The sequence below is a fragment of the Podarcis tiliguerta genome, assembly GCF_965153285.1.
Source record: "Podarcis tiliguerta genome assembly, chromosome: 13".
In the NCBI taxonomy this organism is placed as follows: domain Eukaryota; kingdom Metazoa; phylum Chordata; class Lepidosauria; order Squamata; family Lacertidae; genus Podarcis; species Podarcis tiliguerta.
This window is the reverse complement of record NC_139546.1, coordinates 31,701,130-31,723,091: the sequence shown is the minus strand read 5'-3', so window position 1 is coordinate 31,723,091 and position 21,962 is coordinate 31,701,130. Positions and strand designations below refer to the sequence as shown.

The window sequence follows — 21,962 nt, the reverse complement described above, 5'->3', positions numbered from 1 at the left end:
AATCTATATTATGTCCTTTATCTATTGTTGAGTGTGTCATAGCGGCTTTGACAAGCTCATCTTTTTTTCTTTTCCTTTGTTTTCCTTTTCTGTGTGATTCAAAAGAGATAGATATTGCAAGTATAGATTTTAGAACTTTAATATTGGGAAGTGCTGGGATTATTTTTAAAAGTGTGAAAAGAAGTATTTTTGGGGGGATAAACATAGCCACAAAATAGCATGGCCTTCCAATTCATGTACTTTTTCTCCTTCATGGCTGCCATTGTCCCATTGTTGTGAGTTAATATTTAATAAATGACCTGTGTCTCTAGGAAATAATCAGACTTTGTTTTCTGGAAGATAGTAAGTACCAAAGTTTCAACAAAGCAGATAGTAACAAAGGCCAGATATTAAGTACCAAAGTTTCAACAAAGCACAGGTAATGGGGAACACAGAGGTGACTGTTTTAATTTACTACATCTTATTCAATGATTATGATTATGATTAGCATTTCATTTGTAAGTTGTTTATGTATATTATACATCTTAATATTTCTGCCCTGAGCCTGTGAGAAAGATAACATAAATTCTATGTAGTTCTCCCCAGAGGGTCATACAGTGGCATCTCGGGTTACATATGTTTCAGGTTACATATGCTTCAGGTTACAGACTTCACTAACCCAGAAATAGTACATCGGGTTCAGAACTTTGCTTCAGGATGAGAACAGAAATCATGCAGCGGCAGTGCGGCGGCAGCGGGAGGCCCCATTAGCTAAATGGTGCTTCAGGTTAAGAACAGATTCAGGTTAAGAACGGACCTCCATAACAAATTAAGTTCTTAACCTGAGGTACCACTGTACTAATTATGTGTACCCTATAGGCATGTGAAACTTCTAAGCAAACCCTCTCTCAGGAAAATTGATTGGAGGTGTTTTCCAGAAATAAGGTGTGCGGCAAATTCAAGCCCACTAGCAATGGTGTATGAAGAGAAGCTTAAGAATTGGCTGCCATGGCAGGTAACGATTTCGATAATTTTTCTGGGATCTTTAGGTATAACAAGAGGACCTAGTAGAAATAGGAAGTGGGTCCCTCCACAGTATGTTCACTTGTCTATCCAGAAATGCTACAATACTTGTGTGTGTGTGTGTGTATTTGGGTGGAATTCCTATAACTTCTGGAATCAGTTTGTTCCAACTTATTACATTTCTGCATTTCTCTTCTTCTGCACCATCCCCCCCCCCCCAGCTCCACCACTTTTTACGGAGTATTTCATTTAACAACAGTGCTGGGGACAAAATTTCCTTTGATCACAATGGGGCCCTGGAAGCCGGATTTGACATTGTCAACTGGATCACATTCCCAAATCAATCCTTCCTCAGAGTGAAAGTTGGAAAAGTGAATCTCCAGACTCCCGTAAAAGAATTCACTATTAATGAGTCTACTATTACATGGCACATTGGATTTAACCAGGTATGATTTAAGGTTTGATCAGAGTTTTTCATGAGTAGAGGATTTCCACCACCTCTGCTACTGTGAAGTGATGTAAACAGGCTGAATGCAATGCAGGAGAGTGAGAGACTTCATAGTGCACCTTTGTTCTCCCTCACACAAATGTTTGTACACAGGGCTCTGAATGCTCAGATAGGGATATTACTTGAGTACTATTTGAATGTGAGTACAACCATCCGCAGTGCTTTTTTCAAGAAAAAAAGTGCTGGTACTCTTTAACCAGCCAACAGAGCTATCCAGGCTGATCACCATGAAGTTGTTATAGTAAGTGCCACACTTTTAACATTGGGGTGGAGGAAGGTGCCAGTACTGTGTGACCTGGAGTACCCCCAGAAAAAAGCACTGGCCATCCCTCCTTCAATACTATGAAGTCATGTTTTCCCACCCACAGAGTGGTTGAGGGTGCTTCTGCTCAACATGGCCATATATATCCAATTGATGTAAAGAGGTGATCACATTTACAGGGATTCTACCACCCACCCACTTCAATCTCACCTACCCTTGTTGGGGGCTAAATTGATTTTTAAAGGGCGGCCCTGATTAGCTATTGATTGTTGTTGTTGTTGCTGCTGCTGCTGCTGTTGATGTTGTTGTTGATATTGTTATTATTCCCCTCCATACATATGTTTATATCAAGGGTTTACTGCTACAGTTTACTGCTGCTTTATTATTTGCTTTAAGGATTTGATTATTTGGTGATTCCTTGTCAATATATCTTAAGTAGCTGAGGTAAGCACATTCAGGCAGCTTTGAGTGGGGTGGTGACTGACTCTCCTCTCATTGACTGTCTAAAATTAGAGAGGAAATATTGTTTATAAGTATTTTAGTAATGAGAAGTCAAGAAGAGACTGTGAAATTAACCTTCAAATATATATTTAAAAATATTACAAAAAATATTTGAGACAGCATGTATATGGTGGGGGGGGGGAGGTGATGGCCAAAACGGTCATGCATATTTTCATCTAATATAAATATAATCTTTATATGGTGTTATACCACTGTGTCTGTATCCTTTGCACATTGATAAAACAATCCAAGAGAAAGAGGGAGAGAATATATGCAAACTAAGGGATTACATTTACAGTTAGGTCAACATGTACCTCCTTTCTCATTATGACTATACCATAACAGCTACATCAATTTTGTTGTTGTTATGGGGAAAACAGAGAAATGAATGGAAAGAACACTAAAGCAAACTGTTCTTGCTTCATTCTCAGAATTATTTTTAGCAATTATCCTAATATATCCAAATTCTGAGGAATGAAACACAGGTCGGAGTGAACCTGAAAAAATAATAATGAATGAATGAAGCTCATGATTTCTCTCATTCCCTTCTTTGATAACATTTTAGGCCAAGGTCCAATGTGTGTATGAAACTAAAGGTAGATTTCATTCATATTGCCTACAATCATTAGTAAAGATTCAAATACCAAAGGTTTTCTAAGATCTCAATGCCTACTGTTGAACTACAGATTTACCGAGAAACTACAACTTCCTGCTAATTATATTCTAAATGGTAACATTGTTTGCTTTATTTCTGGGTCAGACATTGCCTATTTCTGTGTGTACAGACAGTTGCCACCCTGGTTATCACAAAAAAAGAATGGAAGGGGCGCCATTTTGCTGCCATGATTGCATCCCATGTCCTGAAGGGAAGATTTCTAACCAGAAAGGTAAGGAGTATATGGACCTCATATGTTAGTTGTTTGCTCGTTTGTTTGTTGGATTCAATCTATGAATTGCTTCTCATAAAATATCAATAGTAAAACCAATTAAGAATAATCCCATATATAAAAGTCAATTTTTGAAATCTCTTTGGAAAAACAATTTCAAGGTGAATCTCAGCAATATACAAAATGCAATTTGAAGGTGTGTAGGTGTTGATAGGAAACTCGCTGACAAGAGATGACAAGAGATGAATAAGACTGGTTTCATATATTCAAAATGCCCCTATTCTGATTTGGCATCTTTCCCAGTCAGATATGGAAGACCTAAGTGTAACATGAGTACTGATTGGTTCAGCAATGCTTGGGTACAGCATTGTGGCTAAGAAATTAAATATCGTCCCAGATCATCAGGCTAAGGTCAAAAGTCAACACCCCCCCCCAATTATTTAGGACTCAAAATTCATTTTGTTGCTGTTAAATGATTTTTATTAATTTTCAATTACCAAAATGCAATATGTGCCATATTATATTACTACCAAATAGCAATATCAATTCAAATACAAATCAATTACATGTTGTTGTTGTTGTTTAGTCGTTCAGTCGTGTCCGACTCTTCGTGACCCCATGGACCAGAGCACGCCAGGCACTTCTGTCTTCCACTGCCACCCGCAGCCAATTATAATTTTTGTGTGGCTTCCCACATGCTGTACTTCAAGGTCTGATTCCCTTTAATTCTGCTTCCAGACTATTGCTCAAACCAAATACAACCCATTCTTGATAAAATCCCTTATACCACAGCTACAATAATTAACTTCAATTTGCATTAACACATATAGTAATTTGTAAATTTGCAAGTGAAGTTCTCCTTTCTTATTACTGTGTGAGGTTTTAATTTTCATCAATTGTTCCTGTATTTCTTTATCAAATATTATGTCCATATTAATTATTCCTGCTCTCCTTTGTGCCTTACAGCTCTGTTGACTCAGAGTTACTTTGGAGAGGTCTCTCTCTTCGTTCCCAACTCTTATGATGCAGCTGTAAAATTCCACTTTCAATTTCAAGCAGGGAGTCACCCAATGTCCTGCCAAAGCCCTGGCAGGCCTCCAAGTTCTCCCCTCCACATCCAGTCGAAGCAATTAATTATAATTATCTGTAGAAGAATGATCTAGTTCCCCACCAGAGCTCCAGCAAGTCTTCAAAGTCCAGTCCCTCCTCCCCTCAATGAGGGAGCAAGTAAAAGAATTAACTCTCCAGAGGCTCCAAACCCTTTTTATAATGATTCCAAATGTAATACAGTTTTTTCCTCACACAGTCCCGTTTGCCATTAGAATCAATATCTGTACTCCTATTTCCTTTCTTCTTCACTTGCTTTGAAGAACAAAGTTTTTTGGCATTCTCGGGGGGGGGGGTTGCTGAGTCATATATGTAACAAAAGATTTATAATGAAGTGCTTGGCTCCCCCACAACACATACCGTCTTGTTGCTCGAATGAAGTCATATTCCAATTTAAATCTGTACAACCTTGTAGCTGTTTCAATTTGGCAGTCCTTAATCTTGTCCCATCATTAGCAGCACACATCTGTGCATTAATCCTAATTAATTTCTTAATGAACAGAAGAACCGCTGCTCTTAATGGTGGCATTGGAGGGTGACCGAGAAGCTTTTGCACTCAGTCTCCCTGCCACTCACCTCCATGTCAGAGCAAAAAGCAGGTACTGAGATGATCTGAGTAAAGCTCACATCCCCCTTTCCCTGGGGGGAGTTTGCAAGGACAATTACCCTCAAATCATCCTTGTTTCATCTTTGCCAGTGGTCTCTGCTATTGTGGGAGCTGTGCATTAAGACAGCCGGAAGTCAGGACTCAAAATTCTTAAAACATTTCAAAGATGGTTCTCTCTCTCTCTCTCTCTCTCTCACTCACACACACACACACACACACACGCGCGCGCGCTACTGCAATGGCATTTCAGGACACTTTCACCCATGATACAACTGATGAAATATTTCCACTCCCCTTTGCATTGGCTAATGAGACAACTTTAAGCCCATGGCATGGGCAAGATACCAGGCAAAACAAGAACCCAGTATTTTGATGCAGCCTATGGGCCCCTGTGCTGCCAGGAAAAGGTGCTCCACACATATTGGACATGGAACAAGTCTTCCCCAAACCTGTGTTATAGGATAGAAACATTCTGCTTTCACATAGGCAGCAAAAGGGCCAGCCACTCAGATTGCAATATCAATTATCATCAGGAAATGTTTGGGAAGACTGACAGCGAATATTGTTTTTCAGACATGAACGACTGTTTCTGGTGCCCAGAAGACCGTCACCCAAATGAAGATCAGGATTTTTGCACTCCCAAAGTTGTAAGCTTCCTGGATTTTGAAGAGCCCTTGGGAATCAGCTTAGTCACTGGTGCTCTTTCATGTTCTTTAATCACAGCTCTTGTGCTCGTGGCATTTATGAAGTATCACGACACTCCTATTGTCAAAGCTAACAACAGGAATCTTACTTACCTTCTCCTTCTCTCCCTCCTGCTCTGCCCCCTCTGTGTATTGCTCTTCATTGGCAGACCTTGGATACTGGGGTGTCTATTTCGACAAACTGCCTTTGGCATCATCTTCTCCATGGCTGTTTCTTCTGTATTGGCAAAATCTGTCACTGTAGTTCTGGCTTTCATGGCCACCAAGCCTGGTTCTAAAATGAGGAAATGGGTGGGGAAAAGACTGGCGAACACCATTGTTCTTTCCTGCTCCCTTATGCAAGCAGGTATTTGTGCTATATGGCTGGCAACTTCTCCCCCATTTCCAGATGTTGACATGCATTCTGTGACCGAGGAAATTTTACTAGAATGCAATGAAGGGTCTGTGACTATGTTTTACTGTGTCTTGGGGTACTTGGGCTTCCTGGCCATTGTTAGCTTCACTGTGGCTTTCTTCGCCAGGAAGTTGCCTGACAGTTTCAACGAAGCCAAGTTTATCACATTTAGTATGTTGATATTTTGCAGTGTCTGGTTATCTTTTGTCCCAACCTACCTGAGCACCAAGGGAAAATACATGGTGGCTGTGGAAATTTTTTCCATCTTATCATCCAGTTTTGGCTTGCTGGGTTGTATATTTTCTCCGAAATGCTACATTATTGTGCTGAGGCCTGAGCTGAACAATAGGGAGCAACTCCTCAGGAAAAGAACCTGAATACAATATTGTTTTCTAGCAATACATAGTAAGTGTGTGTCTGTAACCTTTGTTTCTGACCTAAATGCTGATGCCATTCTGATGAGACAACTGTGATGGTTCATAAACTCAATTATAAATTTAAAAAATCATTCCACCCAACTCTAATCTGCAATTCAGAGACTTTTGTGGAGACTGAAAATAGACCACCTCTTCATCTAGTCCAATGTTCTGCAAGGTAAGGATCTCCACTCAAACACCCATGACAGATTGCTAAAAACCTCCAGTGAAGGAAAGTCCACAAGGAAAATCTGTGGGCTCTTAACTTTGCAGACTTCCCTTCCTAGCCCCAGCCACCCCAACCCCACCCCAATCCACAGGGGTGTATGAAGGGGGGCGGGCGGTGGGTGTGGTCCACTCCAGGTGTCATCCCTGAGTGGGTGACAAAATCCTTCCAGTTCCTACCAGCTTGCAAAAAGAAGAAAACTTTGGCTTGGCTTTGTTTGTTTTTTGAAAAAAGACAACCCAAGGCAGAAGGATGGATGGTTTTATATATATATACCCACCCCCCTTCACCATCTCACTTTGTATGATCGTGTTTTTGTTGGTTGTTGCATGTTGCTGATCCTTCAAGTTCTGTCAGATTGGGGCTGGGGACTTATTTTATTTCGGGTAGATGTAGCAACCATCTCCAATTTATCATACACTGTGTTTCTACAGAGATCATGAACACATGGGCTTTGCTCTCCATAATATTATACATTGACTCCCAGTATGTTTCTGAGCACAATTCAAAGTGTGGGTGCTGACCTTTAACGCCCTAAATGGCCTTTGTCCAGTATACCTGAAGGAGTGTTTCCACCCCTATCGTTCTTCCCGGGCACTGAGGTCCAGTGCTGAGGGCCTTCTGGCGGTTCCCTCACTGCGAGAAGCCAAGTTACAGAGAACCAGGCAGAGGGCCTTCTAGGTAGTGGCACCTGCCCTGTGGAAAGCCCTCCCATCAGATGTCAAAGAGAAAAACAACTATTAGACTTTTAGAAGACATATGAAGGCAGCCCTGTTTAGGGAAGCTTTTAATGTTTAACAGACTATTGCATTTTAATATTTTGTTGGAAGCCGCCCAGAGTGGCTGAGGAAACCCAGCCAGATGGGCGGGGTATATATTATTATTATTATTATTATTATTATTATTATTATTATTATTATTAATCTATGCTCCCCATTCCAGCATGTCAAATACATCAGTGATGTAAACTGCCTTGACTCTTTCTATTAAAGCAAAACAGATGCCACACTGTGAAAACTATGGCATCACTATTTCAAAAAATCTTTCTTCATTGCTATCTTCTGCAACAAGGTCCCCTGCCCATGGGCAGTGGGAATTCATAAGCAATCACAGAATCCCATTGTATTGATGGGCCTTATTTGACACCATTTGATAAAATGAAAGGTCTTTGGTGTCCTCATTAATATATCAAGCAGAGCAATAATTAAACTAGAGAATGATGAAGTGGAAACAGAAATAGAAATAGAGGTGTGTGTGTGTATGTGTGTGTGTGCGTGTGTAAGGTTTAGGCCTCTACCTGGAGGCTGATAATGTCTATATGCCCAGTACTTGAGACAAAGTCTACCTACATCTGTAATCAATAAAAGTTGTGACCAATTTTAAATTCCTAAATAGAGTCTTGTCTTGTTGTTTATACCTAGTGTTGCCTTCATTTTTGTCCACAGGAGTAGGGGTGCTGGGAGTGGGTTTGCAATATAATTAACAAGTTCTTTAAAAATGTCATCAGTTCCTCCCAGTTAACAGTATATTGAAGCCATTAAAGCAGTAATAAAAGAACACATAAAATCATATAAAATGAAGAGAACAGAAAATTAGATGATTAAAACCTATAACAGAGTCCAGGCACAGGTAAGAATTGTAACTCTTAAAAAAAACCTGCATGTTTATTGTTTCACATATTATTTTGTGTGTGAACAAATTATGCTGGATGAAAGTTATATATATGGTTGTGATGGGTTTTTTAAGAGAATGGACAGTTATATTCATCTCAAACATGTCTTTCTCTCATCCCCAAACTACACAAAAATCTCTGGAAAGACACTATACACACTTGCATCTCACCTGTGGAACCTTGTAGAGACCTAAAATCAGTGCTTATTTTCCTAAAAACTGTTTAGGGGTACTCTCATTTTCCTATTCATATTAAAATACTGCCCCTCAATGAGGCCACACTTAGATTCACAAAATGTTTAGGGGTATGCTTAACCCTGTGTCCCCCAGAAAAAAGAACTGCTTAAAACAGGGAGATTTCAGAGTAAAGTTCTCCAATGACTGCTCTTAGATTATCCCATGCCTCACACTTGTAGTTGGGGACAAATCTGGTCTGTGTTGAGAGAAGTTCCATTGTAGCATGATAGCTCCGCCTTTCACTGAAGTAGCTGTCATAGATGCAGAAACCCATGGTAACATTGGACAGGAGCTGGTGGTTTTGATTGATCTCCTTAACCACAAATGTCAAGGCCAAAGTATACTGGTAGTTTTTAGTAAGGGCACTACAATGAGAGTTGCATGCAACATCACAGGGAAATTCTGTACTTGGAACAAATCATTGCCACTTATTTGCAATTGACCCAAAACATGTGCTTCGGCAGAAAGCTTATGCCATAATTAATTTGTTAATCTTTAATGTGCTGAAAGACCCGTTGTTGGTCTTTTCTGCGGGAGACTGAGCTACCAACAATTTAACGATATGATCCTTATTAGCAACTACATCATCAAAATTAAATCCAACTATTTAGAATAAATATTGATTAAACTGAATTGCTGAGTGTAGCAGAACTGGCACAAGTCTTTTATGGCTTTTAGCATAAAGCTACCACCCCACCTCACCTCTGATTGGATCCCCTAACATTCCCTACTTTCTGCCTCTGGAAACAGAGGAGAAATTTAATTCAATTCAAATGGAAAGATGAACATAACTAATTCACACTTTACAAAACAGTATGTGAACTGTAATGCAGCCATCATTTAAATTTTTGCACCTTGTAGATGAAAATATACAGATTGAGAGAGCAGAAAGGGAAGAGAGATTGAAGGAATCTGTATATGTGAGGGGCTAGGAGAATTTATTAGGGACGCGGGTGGCGCTGTGGGTTAAAGCCTCAGCGCCTAGGGCTTGCCGATCGAAAGGTCGGCGGTTCCAATCCCCGCGGCGGGGTGCGCTCCCGCTGTTCGGTCCCAGCGCTTGCCAACCTAGCAGTTCGAAAGCACTCCCAGGTGCAAGTAGATAAATAGGGACCGCTTACTAGCAGGAAGGTAAACGACGTTTCCGTGTGCGGCTCTGGCGGCCAGAGCAGCGATGTCACGCTGGCCACGTGACCCGGAAGTGTCTCCGGACAGCGCTGGCCCTTGGCCTCTTTGAGTGAGATGGGCGCACAACCCTAGAGTCTGTCAAGACTGGCCCGTACGGGCAGGGGTACCTTTACCTTTTTAGGAGAATTTTGTATCTGCAGATATTGAAATGCTGTAAAAAAACTGAAATGCATTCTTATAAATAAAACTGCTTACAATTAATAATTTTAACATTTTCACTTAATTAGTCGTTCCCTGTTGTTCAAATCAGGCCTCCATACAATAATGTAACATTTTGGAAAAAAGATGAAAGCCAGTAAACCAGCACCAGAAGCTAAAATGGAGAAGACCTCCACAGCCACTGTGTATTTTCCCTTGGTACTCAGGTAGGTTGGAACAAAGGTCAACCAAACACTGCAGAAGACCAACATGCTGAAAGTGATAAACTTGGCTTCATTGAAGCTGTCAGGTAACTTCCTGGCAAGGAAAGCTATGCAGAAGCAAACAATGGAAAGAAAACCCATATAGCCAAGAAGACAGAAAAACATAATCACAGACCCCTCGTTACATCCCAGTATAATTTCTTCAGTCTCTGAGTGCATGTCAGCATCTGGGAATGGCGGAAAGGTTGCCAACCATATGACACCAATTGATGCTTGGATAAGAGAGCATGAAAGGACAATGGATATGGCCAGTGATTTGCCCACCCATTTCCTCATCATGCTTCCTGGTTTGGTAGCCATGAAAGCTAGAACCACTGTCATGGTTTTGGCCAATATGCAAGAAACAGCAACACAGAAAACTATACCAAAACTAATTTGCTGGAGAAGGCATGTTACATTCAGAGGTGGGCCAATGAAAAGCAAAGCACAAAGGAAGCAGAAGAAGAGGGCAATGAGAAGAGTATATGAAAGGCTTCGGTTGTTGGCTTTGACAATGGGCGTGTCATGTTGCTTGATAAATATTCCTAGAACCAAAGCTGTGAAGAACGAAAAGAAAATTGAAAAAATGGCTAAGATGACCCCAAGTGGTTCTTCATAAGACAAGAAGGTTACTGTCTTGTGAACACACAAATCTTGGTCCTTGTTGGGATACTGATCCTCTGCACATTCAGAACAGTCATCCATGTCTGAAAATTGGAAGAGAAAAATGGTTTATTTTGTTTTCTCAAACCTCAGTGTATTTATCTCGCTCTAATACTGCAACAATGTAATAGGGTTGTGACAGTGTTGTTTGGCATGGGATCTTATCATAGAGTTTGAATTGGATTTTGTTATACCTTTCTGGAGATTCTGATTCAGCCAATTAAAAATGATATTGTCAGAGCGTGGCCAGTCCTGTCTCCTGTCCTTCTGCTGGCAGCGCGCCGCCTGATCCCGATGCCTGGGACTCCTCCCCCCTACTGCACTCTGGTGTGGACGCTGGTCCTGATTTCCAGCTGCTGCTCTCTGAGTCCCCTCTGGCCCCTTCTTCCTGGGGTGTCCCCCTAGGCACCCCCCTTGCCCTGACCATGGGAGCCTCTTTCTGTGAATCTTCCGATTCGCTGGAAAGACTCAGAGACCTCGGACCGCTGTCATCGCTGACATTTCCTTCGGACTCCTCCCCCTCGCTCTCCATTTCCTGTGCCTCTGCTCCTGAACCCCTGACAGATATCATCAGCAACAACATCACAACTTGAATTGCCATGTGCTTTGGAAACTACATTAAATTTAAGCCTGTACACTGAAGGTCTTACCGTCAAGGCTTGAAATCTTCCCATTTGGACAGGGGATGCAATCATAGCAGCAAAATGGTGCCCCTTCCTTCATTTTCTTGCTATAACCTGGATGGCACTTGTCTGAACATACAGAAATAGGCTGGGCCTTTGCATAAATGAGAGAAAATGATGAAAACCTTGTCATTACATACCAGTGATACAAATAATGGCTAACCCAGAAATTTCAAAAATAACAACAACGAAACAAAAATTATTCAGCAAATATATTTGGGCCACTACATAGACATATTACACAAACTCAATTACCTCTATATTACTGTATGTATCTCAGGGCTCAGAATTATAGCTTTCTCTTTCCCCTTTTTCTTTCTTTTACTTTTCCATCTTCTTCCATTAATTTTCAACATAAAATGGTAGAAAGACAGAAAACTGAATACATGACTTGATTTCAACAAAGCAATGGCAGTGTCGGAATTTACTGATTAAAATGGGTTTATTGATTTCAATGGGTCTAGTCATTGAGGAATGACAGCTCAGCTGTCTCTCTGTTACCTCTTGTTGAGAGAAGATAATTATGTGCTGATTGATTAGTCAGACCTTTTGTCTGACTATAGGTTTGTTGATAAGGGTGATCAAGGAAGTTAGCCTGAAATGCTTTGATTGCGGCCATTTTAAATTAACCTCAAAATGCTTTGATTGAGTTAGAGCAAGCTGGCAAGCTGAGAAGTTTTCATCGTGCCCAAACACCACATAATCACTTTTATAGCTAAAGAAGGCTCTTTTAAAAATACTTATTAGACAATAAAAATTGTAATGTTAAAGAGACCCCTCCCCATCTCGTGGTGGAAATCTACAGTCTGGAAAGGATTAAACAGATGAGGTGAATCCCTTTGTGAAAATCTTTATTTCTTTTCTGTTTCCTTTACTAAAAAGCTAAGAAAATGAAAGTGAAGTGGCAATTGATAGCCATGAAAAATGATTTTTAAAAATGAATTAATACATTGCAGCTATAATTCTGAGGTGGAAATTACTTCCGTAAACCAAAAAATGTGTAATAAAAATTATAAAAAAGAAAAGGAAATGTTAAGGTAAACTGAGTTTCTAATATTAAACAGAACATCAAAAGCATCCAGGGTGGTAAAAATACTTTTGGATCTCCCAGTGACTGCTGGTATTGTTCAACAATTGATGGCTGAAAAATTAAAAATGATTAGATCAATGTGGGATCTGCTCCTTTTCTCTGGTGTAACTCTAACTGTACTGTTTTTTAAAGTCTTGTTTTACCTCTGCTGAGCTCAAACCAAATCAGCCAATGGTAGCACTGCTCTTGCATGGAATTTTGATCCTATATACTGTATGTTTGCTTAATTTAAGATGGCATAATTTGTGGTGGGTTCCCATCCTTAGGAATGTTCCCTTACTGTTTGGTCTTAATTGGAAACTTTCAAAATTACTTGAAATTACCTGCTTGAAACCACTGTGCCATGTGATGTCACCTTCATTAATGGTGAATGCTTTTGCTCTGGCTTGCAACCTCCCAACTTTCACTCTTCGAAAGGACTGATTTAGGAAAGTCACCCAGTTGATAATATCAAATCCTGCTTTCAGTTCTCCATTCTGGTCAAAAGAAATCTCATCGCCAGCACTGTTGTTAAATGAGACTCTCTTCACAAAGTGGTGGAGCTAAGATGAGAAAGAAAATCTATATTCTTCAAATATTTCAATGGCTTACATATGAAACTGTCTTCTCAGTAATATCAGTACTGTCTACTCCACTTGACACTAATTCTACAAGATCTACTGGGCAGACTCAAGAGGACCTAGAACAGTTCATGAATCAAAACATCTTTGATTTAAGAACACCATTCCATTAATGCATACTGGACTGGTGAGTATATGGGAGACCTGTAAGCCGAAAAGACATATCTAGGCTATTTTAAGTTTTGTTTTGCCTGATCAAAGGCCTGTGGTATAAAAAGAAGACCAAAAGAAGAAACATGAAGAAATACAGCACAAAAGGATATCTCTCATGTTGTTCTGGAACATTCCAGATACATCTCTTATATGCTACTTCCCAGCAATAGCCAGTGTTTCACTGTGGAAAAAACAATGGTTGGAGCTGCATTTTATCCCACTGCTAATGTTGGACTCTTCACCACTCATCATTCACAATATTAATTCGACAAATTGCTCTTATTCTGGACTAAAAGCCATCACGTTATCAAATAATTCATTTCTGATTCCTTGATCAGCAAAGAAGAGTGTAGCTGAAGGAGAAGGGAATGGAAGTTCCATGAGAATTCATTCCCCTCCTTTTGGATTGTTTTAGAAATATCAGAATGATATATTTGATTGTGCTGGGAGAAAAGATTACTTTTCTGGGGCCAATAAAAAACTGGAGGACTACAATGTGTGTAGAGCTCCTAAAATGTAACCGTTTCTATGTCAAAAGGTATTAGGATATCTTTATCTACAGTATCTATCATCTAGCAAGCATCGGTCTATCTATTATCTATCTATCTATCATCTATCTATCTAATCTATCTATCTGCATTTTACATTTAGATATGGTGATGAGATGAAGGTAGTAAAGCGGATCAGTTCATGAAAATGCTGCATATGTAGGAATTGTTAAAAACAGACACAAACATGGTGCTAACTCATATTTACATGCTTGGGCCATCACCTGCCAGGGCTGCGGATCCTGAAAATTCATTGTTCTTCTGTGTTTGAATAATTGCATGGCATGCAAGCCATGGGCCACAGCATAGACAGCATTATAGATATTATAGCTGTGGCCAACCATCTTCATTTCAAAAAAATCCCCAGAGAGGCTGTCCAGCTTCTCATTTCCAGTGCAGGATTTCTCACCTTCTGTGCTAACAAATATATGTGGTGAAAGACACTGGAATGCCTGTACCCAGAAATCACTGATAAAACCATCTTCTTTGGTCCCCAGATGGTTTCTGGTCCGTAAGAAATCATGGAATCCTAATACTTCATTGGACTGAATGGTGAAGCCCAAAGCACCTTGGATGACTTGTAAATCCCAGCCCTTTTGATAAGGGTATGAACTGAGTTCCTGCTGGACTGTTAGAATCCACACTTTACATTTGGGTGGCATTATGTCATATTCAATTTCTGGAATGTATAACAGCCACCTGAAAGTTACCATGTTTTCTGCATAAACAACAACTGCATTGGCATTACTCTCCATGGAAACATTATATATTCTCACCATTGAACCTATAGCTCCATACAGATCATTGATATAAATTACTTCAATTCTTTCTATGAAGGAAAAACAGATTCCCTGTTGGGGAAACATTGTTGTTATTGTCCAAACAAATCTATCTCCATTCTCATCATTTGTGGCAATGACCCCAACCCATGTCCATTGGAAGTGCAAAAGCAATAGGAGAATCCCTTTATGCTCATAGGTTTCATTTGGGACCATCTGGTAGAATGAACAAGTTTCAGTTTTATCAAATGTCAGTGGAACAGAGCCATATGTGAACTGTGGAAAGATATAAGGGGGATAGGATGGAATGGGATATGTTAAGAGAAATAAAGAAGCCTGAGTGTGCATTTCGATTCTCTGAAGTAGTATCAACTAACCATTACTATATTTCAGTATGATTTGAATACACATTCCAGTGTGTTTCTATATTGCATGTGTAATACTTATTTATTTTAAATGTCATCATGGTTATTATTTAGAAGTTATTAGTTATTTTTAATAAGCTGTCAGTATACTTTTATATACTTTCAGTATATAATTGATTTATAATGTTTATATAATTATTTACATTTATAATGCATTTATATAACATTTGTATAGGGGTGTACACAGTGACGGTCAAATACATTTTACCATTTAGAATCATAGAATTATAGAATTGTGGAGTTGGAAGGGACCACAAGGGCCATCTAGTCCAACCCCCTTTTCCAAGTAGCCTTACTGGATATATCCCTGCAATGCAGGAATCTTTCACCCAACATGGGGCTTAAAACCTCAAGCAAAGGTCAAGTGACTTTGTCATTTATCTGTATGTCTTATGTGCAGGTCTGAAAACTTATCTCAAACGCGATGTATCCACGGCACAAAGTCATATATATCTGGGGTTGGGGACTATCAGTGGTCATGATATATCCTACCTGTGGAACTTTGTACATGCCCAATAGTGTTGCCATGTGGAGGGAGGTTTCAGAATAAAGAGCCCCAATGACAGCCATCAGCTGGTTCTGAACACCACACTTATAGTTTGGGGGAAATCTGTCCTCTGCTGAAAGAAGTTGCAATATGCCAAGGTAGGTCCAATGTGGAACGAAATAACATTCATAGATATGGAAGCCCAAGGTAACATTTGGTAAGATATAGTGGTTTTCATTTATCTCCTTCACAGCATACACCAATGCTAGGGTGTGCAGATAGTTCTTAGTCAGTATACTATAATGAGATTTGGATGAAAGATGAAAGTAAGAGTTTGTTCTTAGTTAAGCTTTTACAGTGTTGCTCTTCACAAAGAGCATATGCTATAGCAGATACCCGCACCCCAACTTTTCAGTTATGTAATATATTTGGAATAGGGATGTATGCAAACCCATTCTATGATGGGTGATAAGCTTTTTGGAAAGAGGTAAAGGGCTACAATTCAGTATAAGCCTGAGTTTGTAATGATTGATGTAATTGCTAGTATTCTTTAGGAAAATTAAGAAGAGATTACTATCAGTAGCAAAATCATTGGCTTCCAATATAGTTGAGGGCTTAACCTTTTAAAAGCTTGAATTCACGTTTGAAATTGTCTTGTCAGAAAACTTAAATTTTATATATATATATATATATATATATATATATATATATATATATATATATAGCTTTAATGGACAATTTTCTATAACTATGGCATGATTGGTAATCACACCATGAATGCTTAAAAATTAAATTCCAGACGTGTGTGTGTGAGTGTATGTGTGTGTGTGTGTGTGTGTGTGTGTAGGGGTTATCATGAAAACTATAGCATGTGGGAAGGGAAGCTTTATTCCCAAATAACAGCACAGGGCAATTTTTACCAAGGTCTCAGTGGGGAAGGAGGGGTTTAATCCTCCTCTCCCCACATTCTGGGCTCATCCACACTTCCTTTTGGCCTTTCTGGGCACAGGTCCAGGCTTTCTGGGTCCAGCTCTCAGTGGGGTTTTTTGTTTTGTTTTCTGTCCCAGTGCTTTCCCCAGGAAAACCCATGTTTTACCGCTGTATCACAGCATATTTTCCATGGATTGCAATTTGTTCTGATTCAACAGTAAAACACAGATTTTCCAGGCGGAAGTGCCATGAAAAACAAACAAAAAAAGAAAGAAATACACACCCAGACCGGGATGTGGAAAGTCCATACCTTTTCCTAGAAAGTGCAGAGCAAAGCTAATCATGGATGAGCCTTTTTTGGTGCCCATGGAAATCCCACTAATACATGCTCTTTTACTGGCTGCAGTTCATGCATATACTCTACGCAAAGAAAACAGATCACATATTATTGTTGCTAAATTCAATCCATGCAGCTGGTCTTTGTGACCTGGAAAGGTCTACTTAACGGAATGGAGGAAGGCTGGAAAGGAGAGAGGGAGGGCAGGCAGGCAGGCTTACAGAGTTTCTTCAATCTGTTCATCATGAGGGTCTTTATCAAAGCTATGCAGTTGATCAGGCAGAAAAAACTGAGAAATAATTCCACCAATTATGAGATCACCAGACTGTAGATACCTGTGACGAACAGTGATGGGATCACTAATAATGCAATGATTACTTTGCTGTGCCATGTGATGCATCATAATATGCCACAAGACCAGTAATATCGCAAATGCAAATCTTTCCTCAGATCTTTCTGCAAAACACCAAATTCCTTGTTTCCCCATCCTCTTTATAATGTCTAGGAGTATGCCAGTCGGATTCCACTTCACTGATACTCTACTCAGCAGCCAGCAATACAAACCTTAAGGCCTCAGATATTGGAGCCCCAGGTAGCAGCAGTGTAGGGTGTATTTATGCCACTCACTATGCTCATGGTTTTTTGTTTTGCTAGTGCCTGCACAACTTGGGCAGTGTATTCAAGAGGGAGCAAAACTGACCACATTCCAATTAATGATCTAGGGAGGTGGATGAAAAGTACCTGTTTTCAGAAAGTTCCTCTGTGGTATTGCTTCAGCAAACATGTTTGTCACTATGAAAGACAATTCTTTAGGGGAATACTTATTTTGAAGTTACATTTCAAGAAATTTGAGATTGCTAAAAAATGAAAATTATGGTTTCAATGCAAAAATGGTTGCACCTGGGTGGGTCTTCCTCAGTTTCTCATTTTTCCATTGTTAAATTTAGTTCATAACATTTCTTTGTGATTATTATTATTTCCTTTAAAAAATTATGAACATTCTAGTGTGCATATCTCTTAATGTTCACATGTTGTACACAGTGTCACCTAATATACACATTTTTTGATTTCTTTTCTTTCCAAATAGAATGCACTGTTGTTTTAGTTTCACTACTATATGTATTTTATTCCAATTTACCGTAATACAATATACATAGGTCAAAAATACATAGGTCAAAAATAAATAGTTAATTTAGTTGTGTTGGTGTTTTTTTAAAAAAAAGAACGGCGGTGGTCTCTTTATTTATTATTCCACCCTTCCTTCAAAAGATCCCATATACATATATGCAAAATTTCCAGGAAAACCTGTACATATGGCGAAGGGACTAATTTTTAAAAAATCTCCCAAAAAAGCTCAGCTACTTAAACACATCTTAAAAAATGTTGCAACACAATTTTTCAGCCTGATATTTAGAGTTGCACCATCCTTCTTGATATCTCAAATTATGACAAGTCGCCAGCTTACATGACTGGTGGAATGTGCTTAGGATCCAATTTAGCCCCCCCCCCCAATCCTGCCTCCACAACACCCCATTTTTAGGGCTTACACACATTTAAGTTCAAAGAGCTGAATCCCAGGGAGCTGCGAGAGGGGGTTTATACTTGTGTATCTCTGACTGAGCCATGGGTACACAGTTTCAACAGCGTAGCCTGACTGTACTGGGAACCTACCTGTTCTGCTTGAGATCTTTTGGATCCTTACCCAACTCATGCTGGTGGATCTTGCTATAGGATTTTTCCCTTGTAGATGAAAATATACAGATTGAGACAGCAGAAGGGGGAGAGAGATTGATAGATTCTCTATACATGAGAGACATGGAGAATTTTGTGTTTGCAAATATTGAATGAAATGCTGTAAAAAAAAACCCTGAAATTCAGTCTTATATAAAAAAAACTGCTTACAATTAATAATTTTACTGTTTTCACTTAATTAGTCGTTCCCTTTTGTTCAAATCAGGCCTCCAAACAATAATGTAACATTTTGGTAAAAAGATGAAAGCCAGTAAACCAGCACCAGAAGCTAAAATGGAGAAGACCTCCACAGCCACTGTGTATTTTCCCTTGGTACTCAGGTAGGTTGGAACAAAGGTCAACCAAACACTGCAGAAGACTAACATGCTGAAAGTGATAAACTTGGCTTCATTGAAGCTGTCAGGTAACTTCCTGGCAAGGAAAGCTATGCAGAAGCAAACAATGGAAAGAAAACCCATATAGCCAAGAAGACAGAAAAACATAATCACAGACCCCTCATTACATCCCAGTATAATTTCTTCAGTCTCTGAGTGCATGTCAGCATCTGGGAATGGCGGAAAGGTTGCCAACCATATGACACCAATTGATGCTTGGATAAGAGAGCATAAAAGGACAATGGATATGGCCAGTGGTTTGCCCACCCATTTCCTCATCATGCTTCCTGGTTTGGTAGCCATGAAAGCCAGAACCACTGTCATGGTTTTGGCCAATATGCAAGAAACAGCAACACAGAAAACTATACCAAAACTAATTTGTTGGAGATGGCATGTTACTTTCAGAGGTGGTCCGATGAAAAGCAAAGCACAAAGGAAGCAAAACAAGAGGGCAATGAGGAGAATATACGAAAGGCTTCGGTTGTTGGCTTTGACAATGGGAGTGTCATGTTGCTTGATAAATATTCCTAGAACCAAAGCTGTGAAGAATGAAAAGAAAATTGAAAAAATGGCTAAGATGATCCCAAGTGGTTCTTCATAAGACAAGAAGGTTACTGTCTTGCGAACACACAGATCCTGGTCCTTGTTGGGATACTGATCTTCTGCACATTCAGAACAGTCATCCATGTCTGAAAATTGGAAGAGAAAAAAAGGTTTATTCTCATTTCGCAAATCTAATTGTATTTGTCTTGTCCTAATACTACAACAATGTAATAGGGTTGTGACAGTGTTATTTGTCATGAGAGCTTATCATAGAGTATGAATTTGATTTTGTTGATTTTTTAAAGCCATCTCAGAGAAAACTTTCTGGAGATTCTGATTAAGGCAATGAAAAACAACATCAGCAGCAGCAGCACAACCTGAATTGCCACTGCAATATTTTCACCCACCCTTTAATGAAAACCAGTATTTTTACTCCTTTGTGTGGAAACTGCTGTCTGCTGTCAGGGGGTCGGAAAGGTGGGGAAAATCTTTGTGCTCTGTCCTCATCTGTCACTGTCATCTTTCATATAAGTTCTTCAGGAATGTATGATAACCCTGTACACCAAAAGCCTTACCCTCAAGGCTTGAAATCTTCCCATTTGGACAGGGGATGCAATCATAGCAGCAAAATGGTGCCCCTTCCTTCATTTTCTTGCTATAACCTGGATGGCACTTGTCTGAACATACAGAAATAGGCTGGGCCTTTGTGTAAATGAGAGAAAATTATGAAAACCTTGTCATTACATACCAGTGATACAAATATTCGGTAACCCAGAAATTTCAAAACAACAAACAAAATTTATTCAGCAAATATATTTGGGCAACTACATAGACATTTTACACAAACTCAATTACCTCTATATCTCTGTATGTATCTCAGGGCTCAGAATTATAGCTTTCTCTTTCCCCTTTGTCTTTCTTTTACCTTTCCATCTTCTTCCATTAATTTTCAACATAAAATGGTAGAAAGACAGAAAACTGAATACATGACTTGATTTCAGCAAAGCGATGTCAGTGTCTTAGTTTACTGATTTCAATGGGTCTACTGATTTCGGTGGGTGTATTGTGAACATAATTTTGTGTGCATATCAGCCTCTGTTCTATCTTAAACTTTAGAATGTTTTCCTAGTCAACATTTAGGTTCTAGCATTGTTTAAAGTTATCATTTTGATATGTACCCTTTTGTTCAAATATATTTGAACTTTTACTCTACTTTGCAAGTAGATGGATGGAGACAGGGGGGCAGGGGGTAGCTGCCCTCAAAATAAAAAAAAATCAATAAAAATACTTAACTAAGTGAGGTTCTGCCCCCGCCAACATAAATCCTGGCCACACTACGTTTGCAACCCCTTGCAACTGTACACAAATGGAAAGAATCAGGAACTCAATGTTTTCAAATGACTTCACATTGTGAGAAGACAAAAGGGCAATATCTATCATTACAGTATGTTGAGGACTTCTGGGATAGAGGAATAGCAGTTAGGCTGTTTCTCTGTTGGCTTTTGCTGACAGAAGATAATTATGTGGTGATTGATTAGTCAGGCAGATTGTCTGACTATTAGTATGGAGATAAGGGTGATCTAGGAAGTTAACTTCAAATGCTTTGATCGAGGCCATTTTGAAGTTACCATCAAAATGCTTTGATTGTGTTAGAGCAAGCTGGCAAGCTGAGAAGTTGTTAACATGCCCAAACACTGCACGATCACTTTTATTGACCAGAAGGATTAAACAGATGAAGTGAATCCCTGTGTGAAAATCTTTATTTCTTTTTCTGTTTCCTGTACTAAAAAACTAAGAAAATGAAAGTGAAGTGGCAATTGATAGGCATGAAAAATGATTTTTAAAAATAAATTAATACATTGCAGCTATAATTCTGAGGTGGAAATTACTTTCATAAACCAAAAATTTGTAATAGAAAATTATAAAAAAGAAATGGAAATGTTAAGGTAAACTGAGTTGCTATTATTAAACAGAACATCAAAAGCATCCAGGGTAGTAAAAATACTTTTGGATCTCCCAGTGACTGCTGGTGTTGTTCAACAATTGATGGCTGAACAATTAAAAATGATCAGATCAATGTGGGATCTGCTCCTTTTCTCTGGTGTAACTCTAAGTGTACTGTATTTTAAAGTCTTGTTTTCCCTCTGCTGAGCTCAAACCAAATCAGCCAATGGTAGCCCTGCTCCTGCATGGAATTTAGTCCTATGTACTGTATGTTTGCTCAATTTAAGATGGCATAATTTGTGGTAGGTTCCCATCCTTAGGAATGTTCCCTTACTGTTTGGTCTTAATTGGCAAGATTTCAAATTTACTTGAAACTACCTGCTTGAAACCACTGTGCCATGTGATGTCACCTTCATTAATGGTGAATGCTTTTGCTCTGGCTTGCAACCTCCCAACTTTCACTCTTCGAAAGGACTGATTTAGGAAAGTCACCCAGTTGATAATATCAAATCCAGCTTCCAGTTCT

The 21,962-nt window shown here is 39.3% G+C and overlaps 1 protein-coding gene across 1 annotated transcript; it reads left to right on the top strand.

The window, feature by feature from the left end:
- Positions 1–5,206: 5,206 nt before the first annotated feature.
- On the top strand, positions 5,207–6,349 carry LOC310662582 (vomeronasal type-2 receptor 26-like; the record flags this gene model as incomplete). The annotated part of the gene is made up of 1 exon (XM_083409521.1): positions 5,207–6,349. One exon carries the CDS (start codon positions 5,207–5,209, stop codon positions 6,347–6,349), a length of 1,143 nt encoding a protein of 380 aa, XP_083265647.1.
- Positions 6,350–21,962: the final 15,613 nt, after the last annotated feature.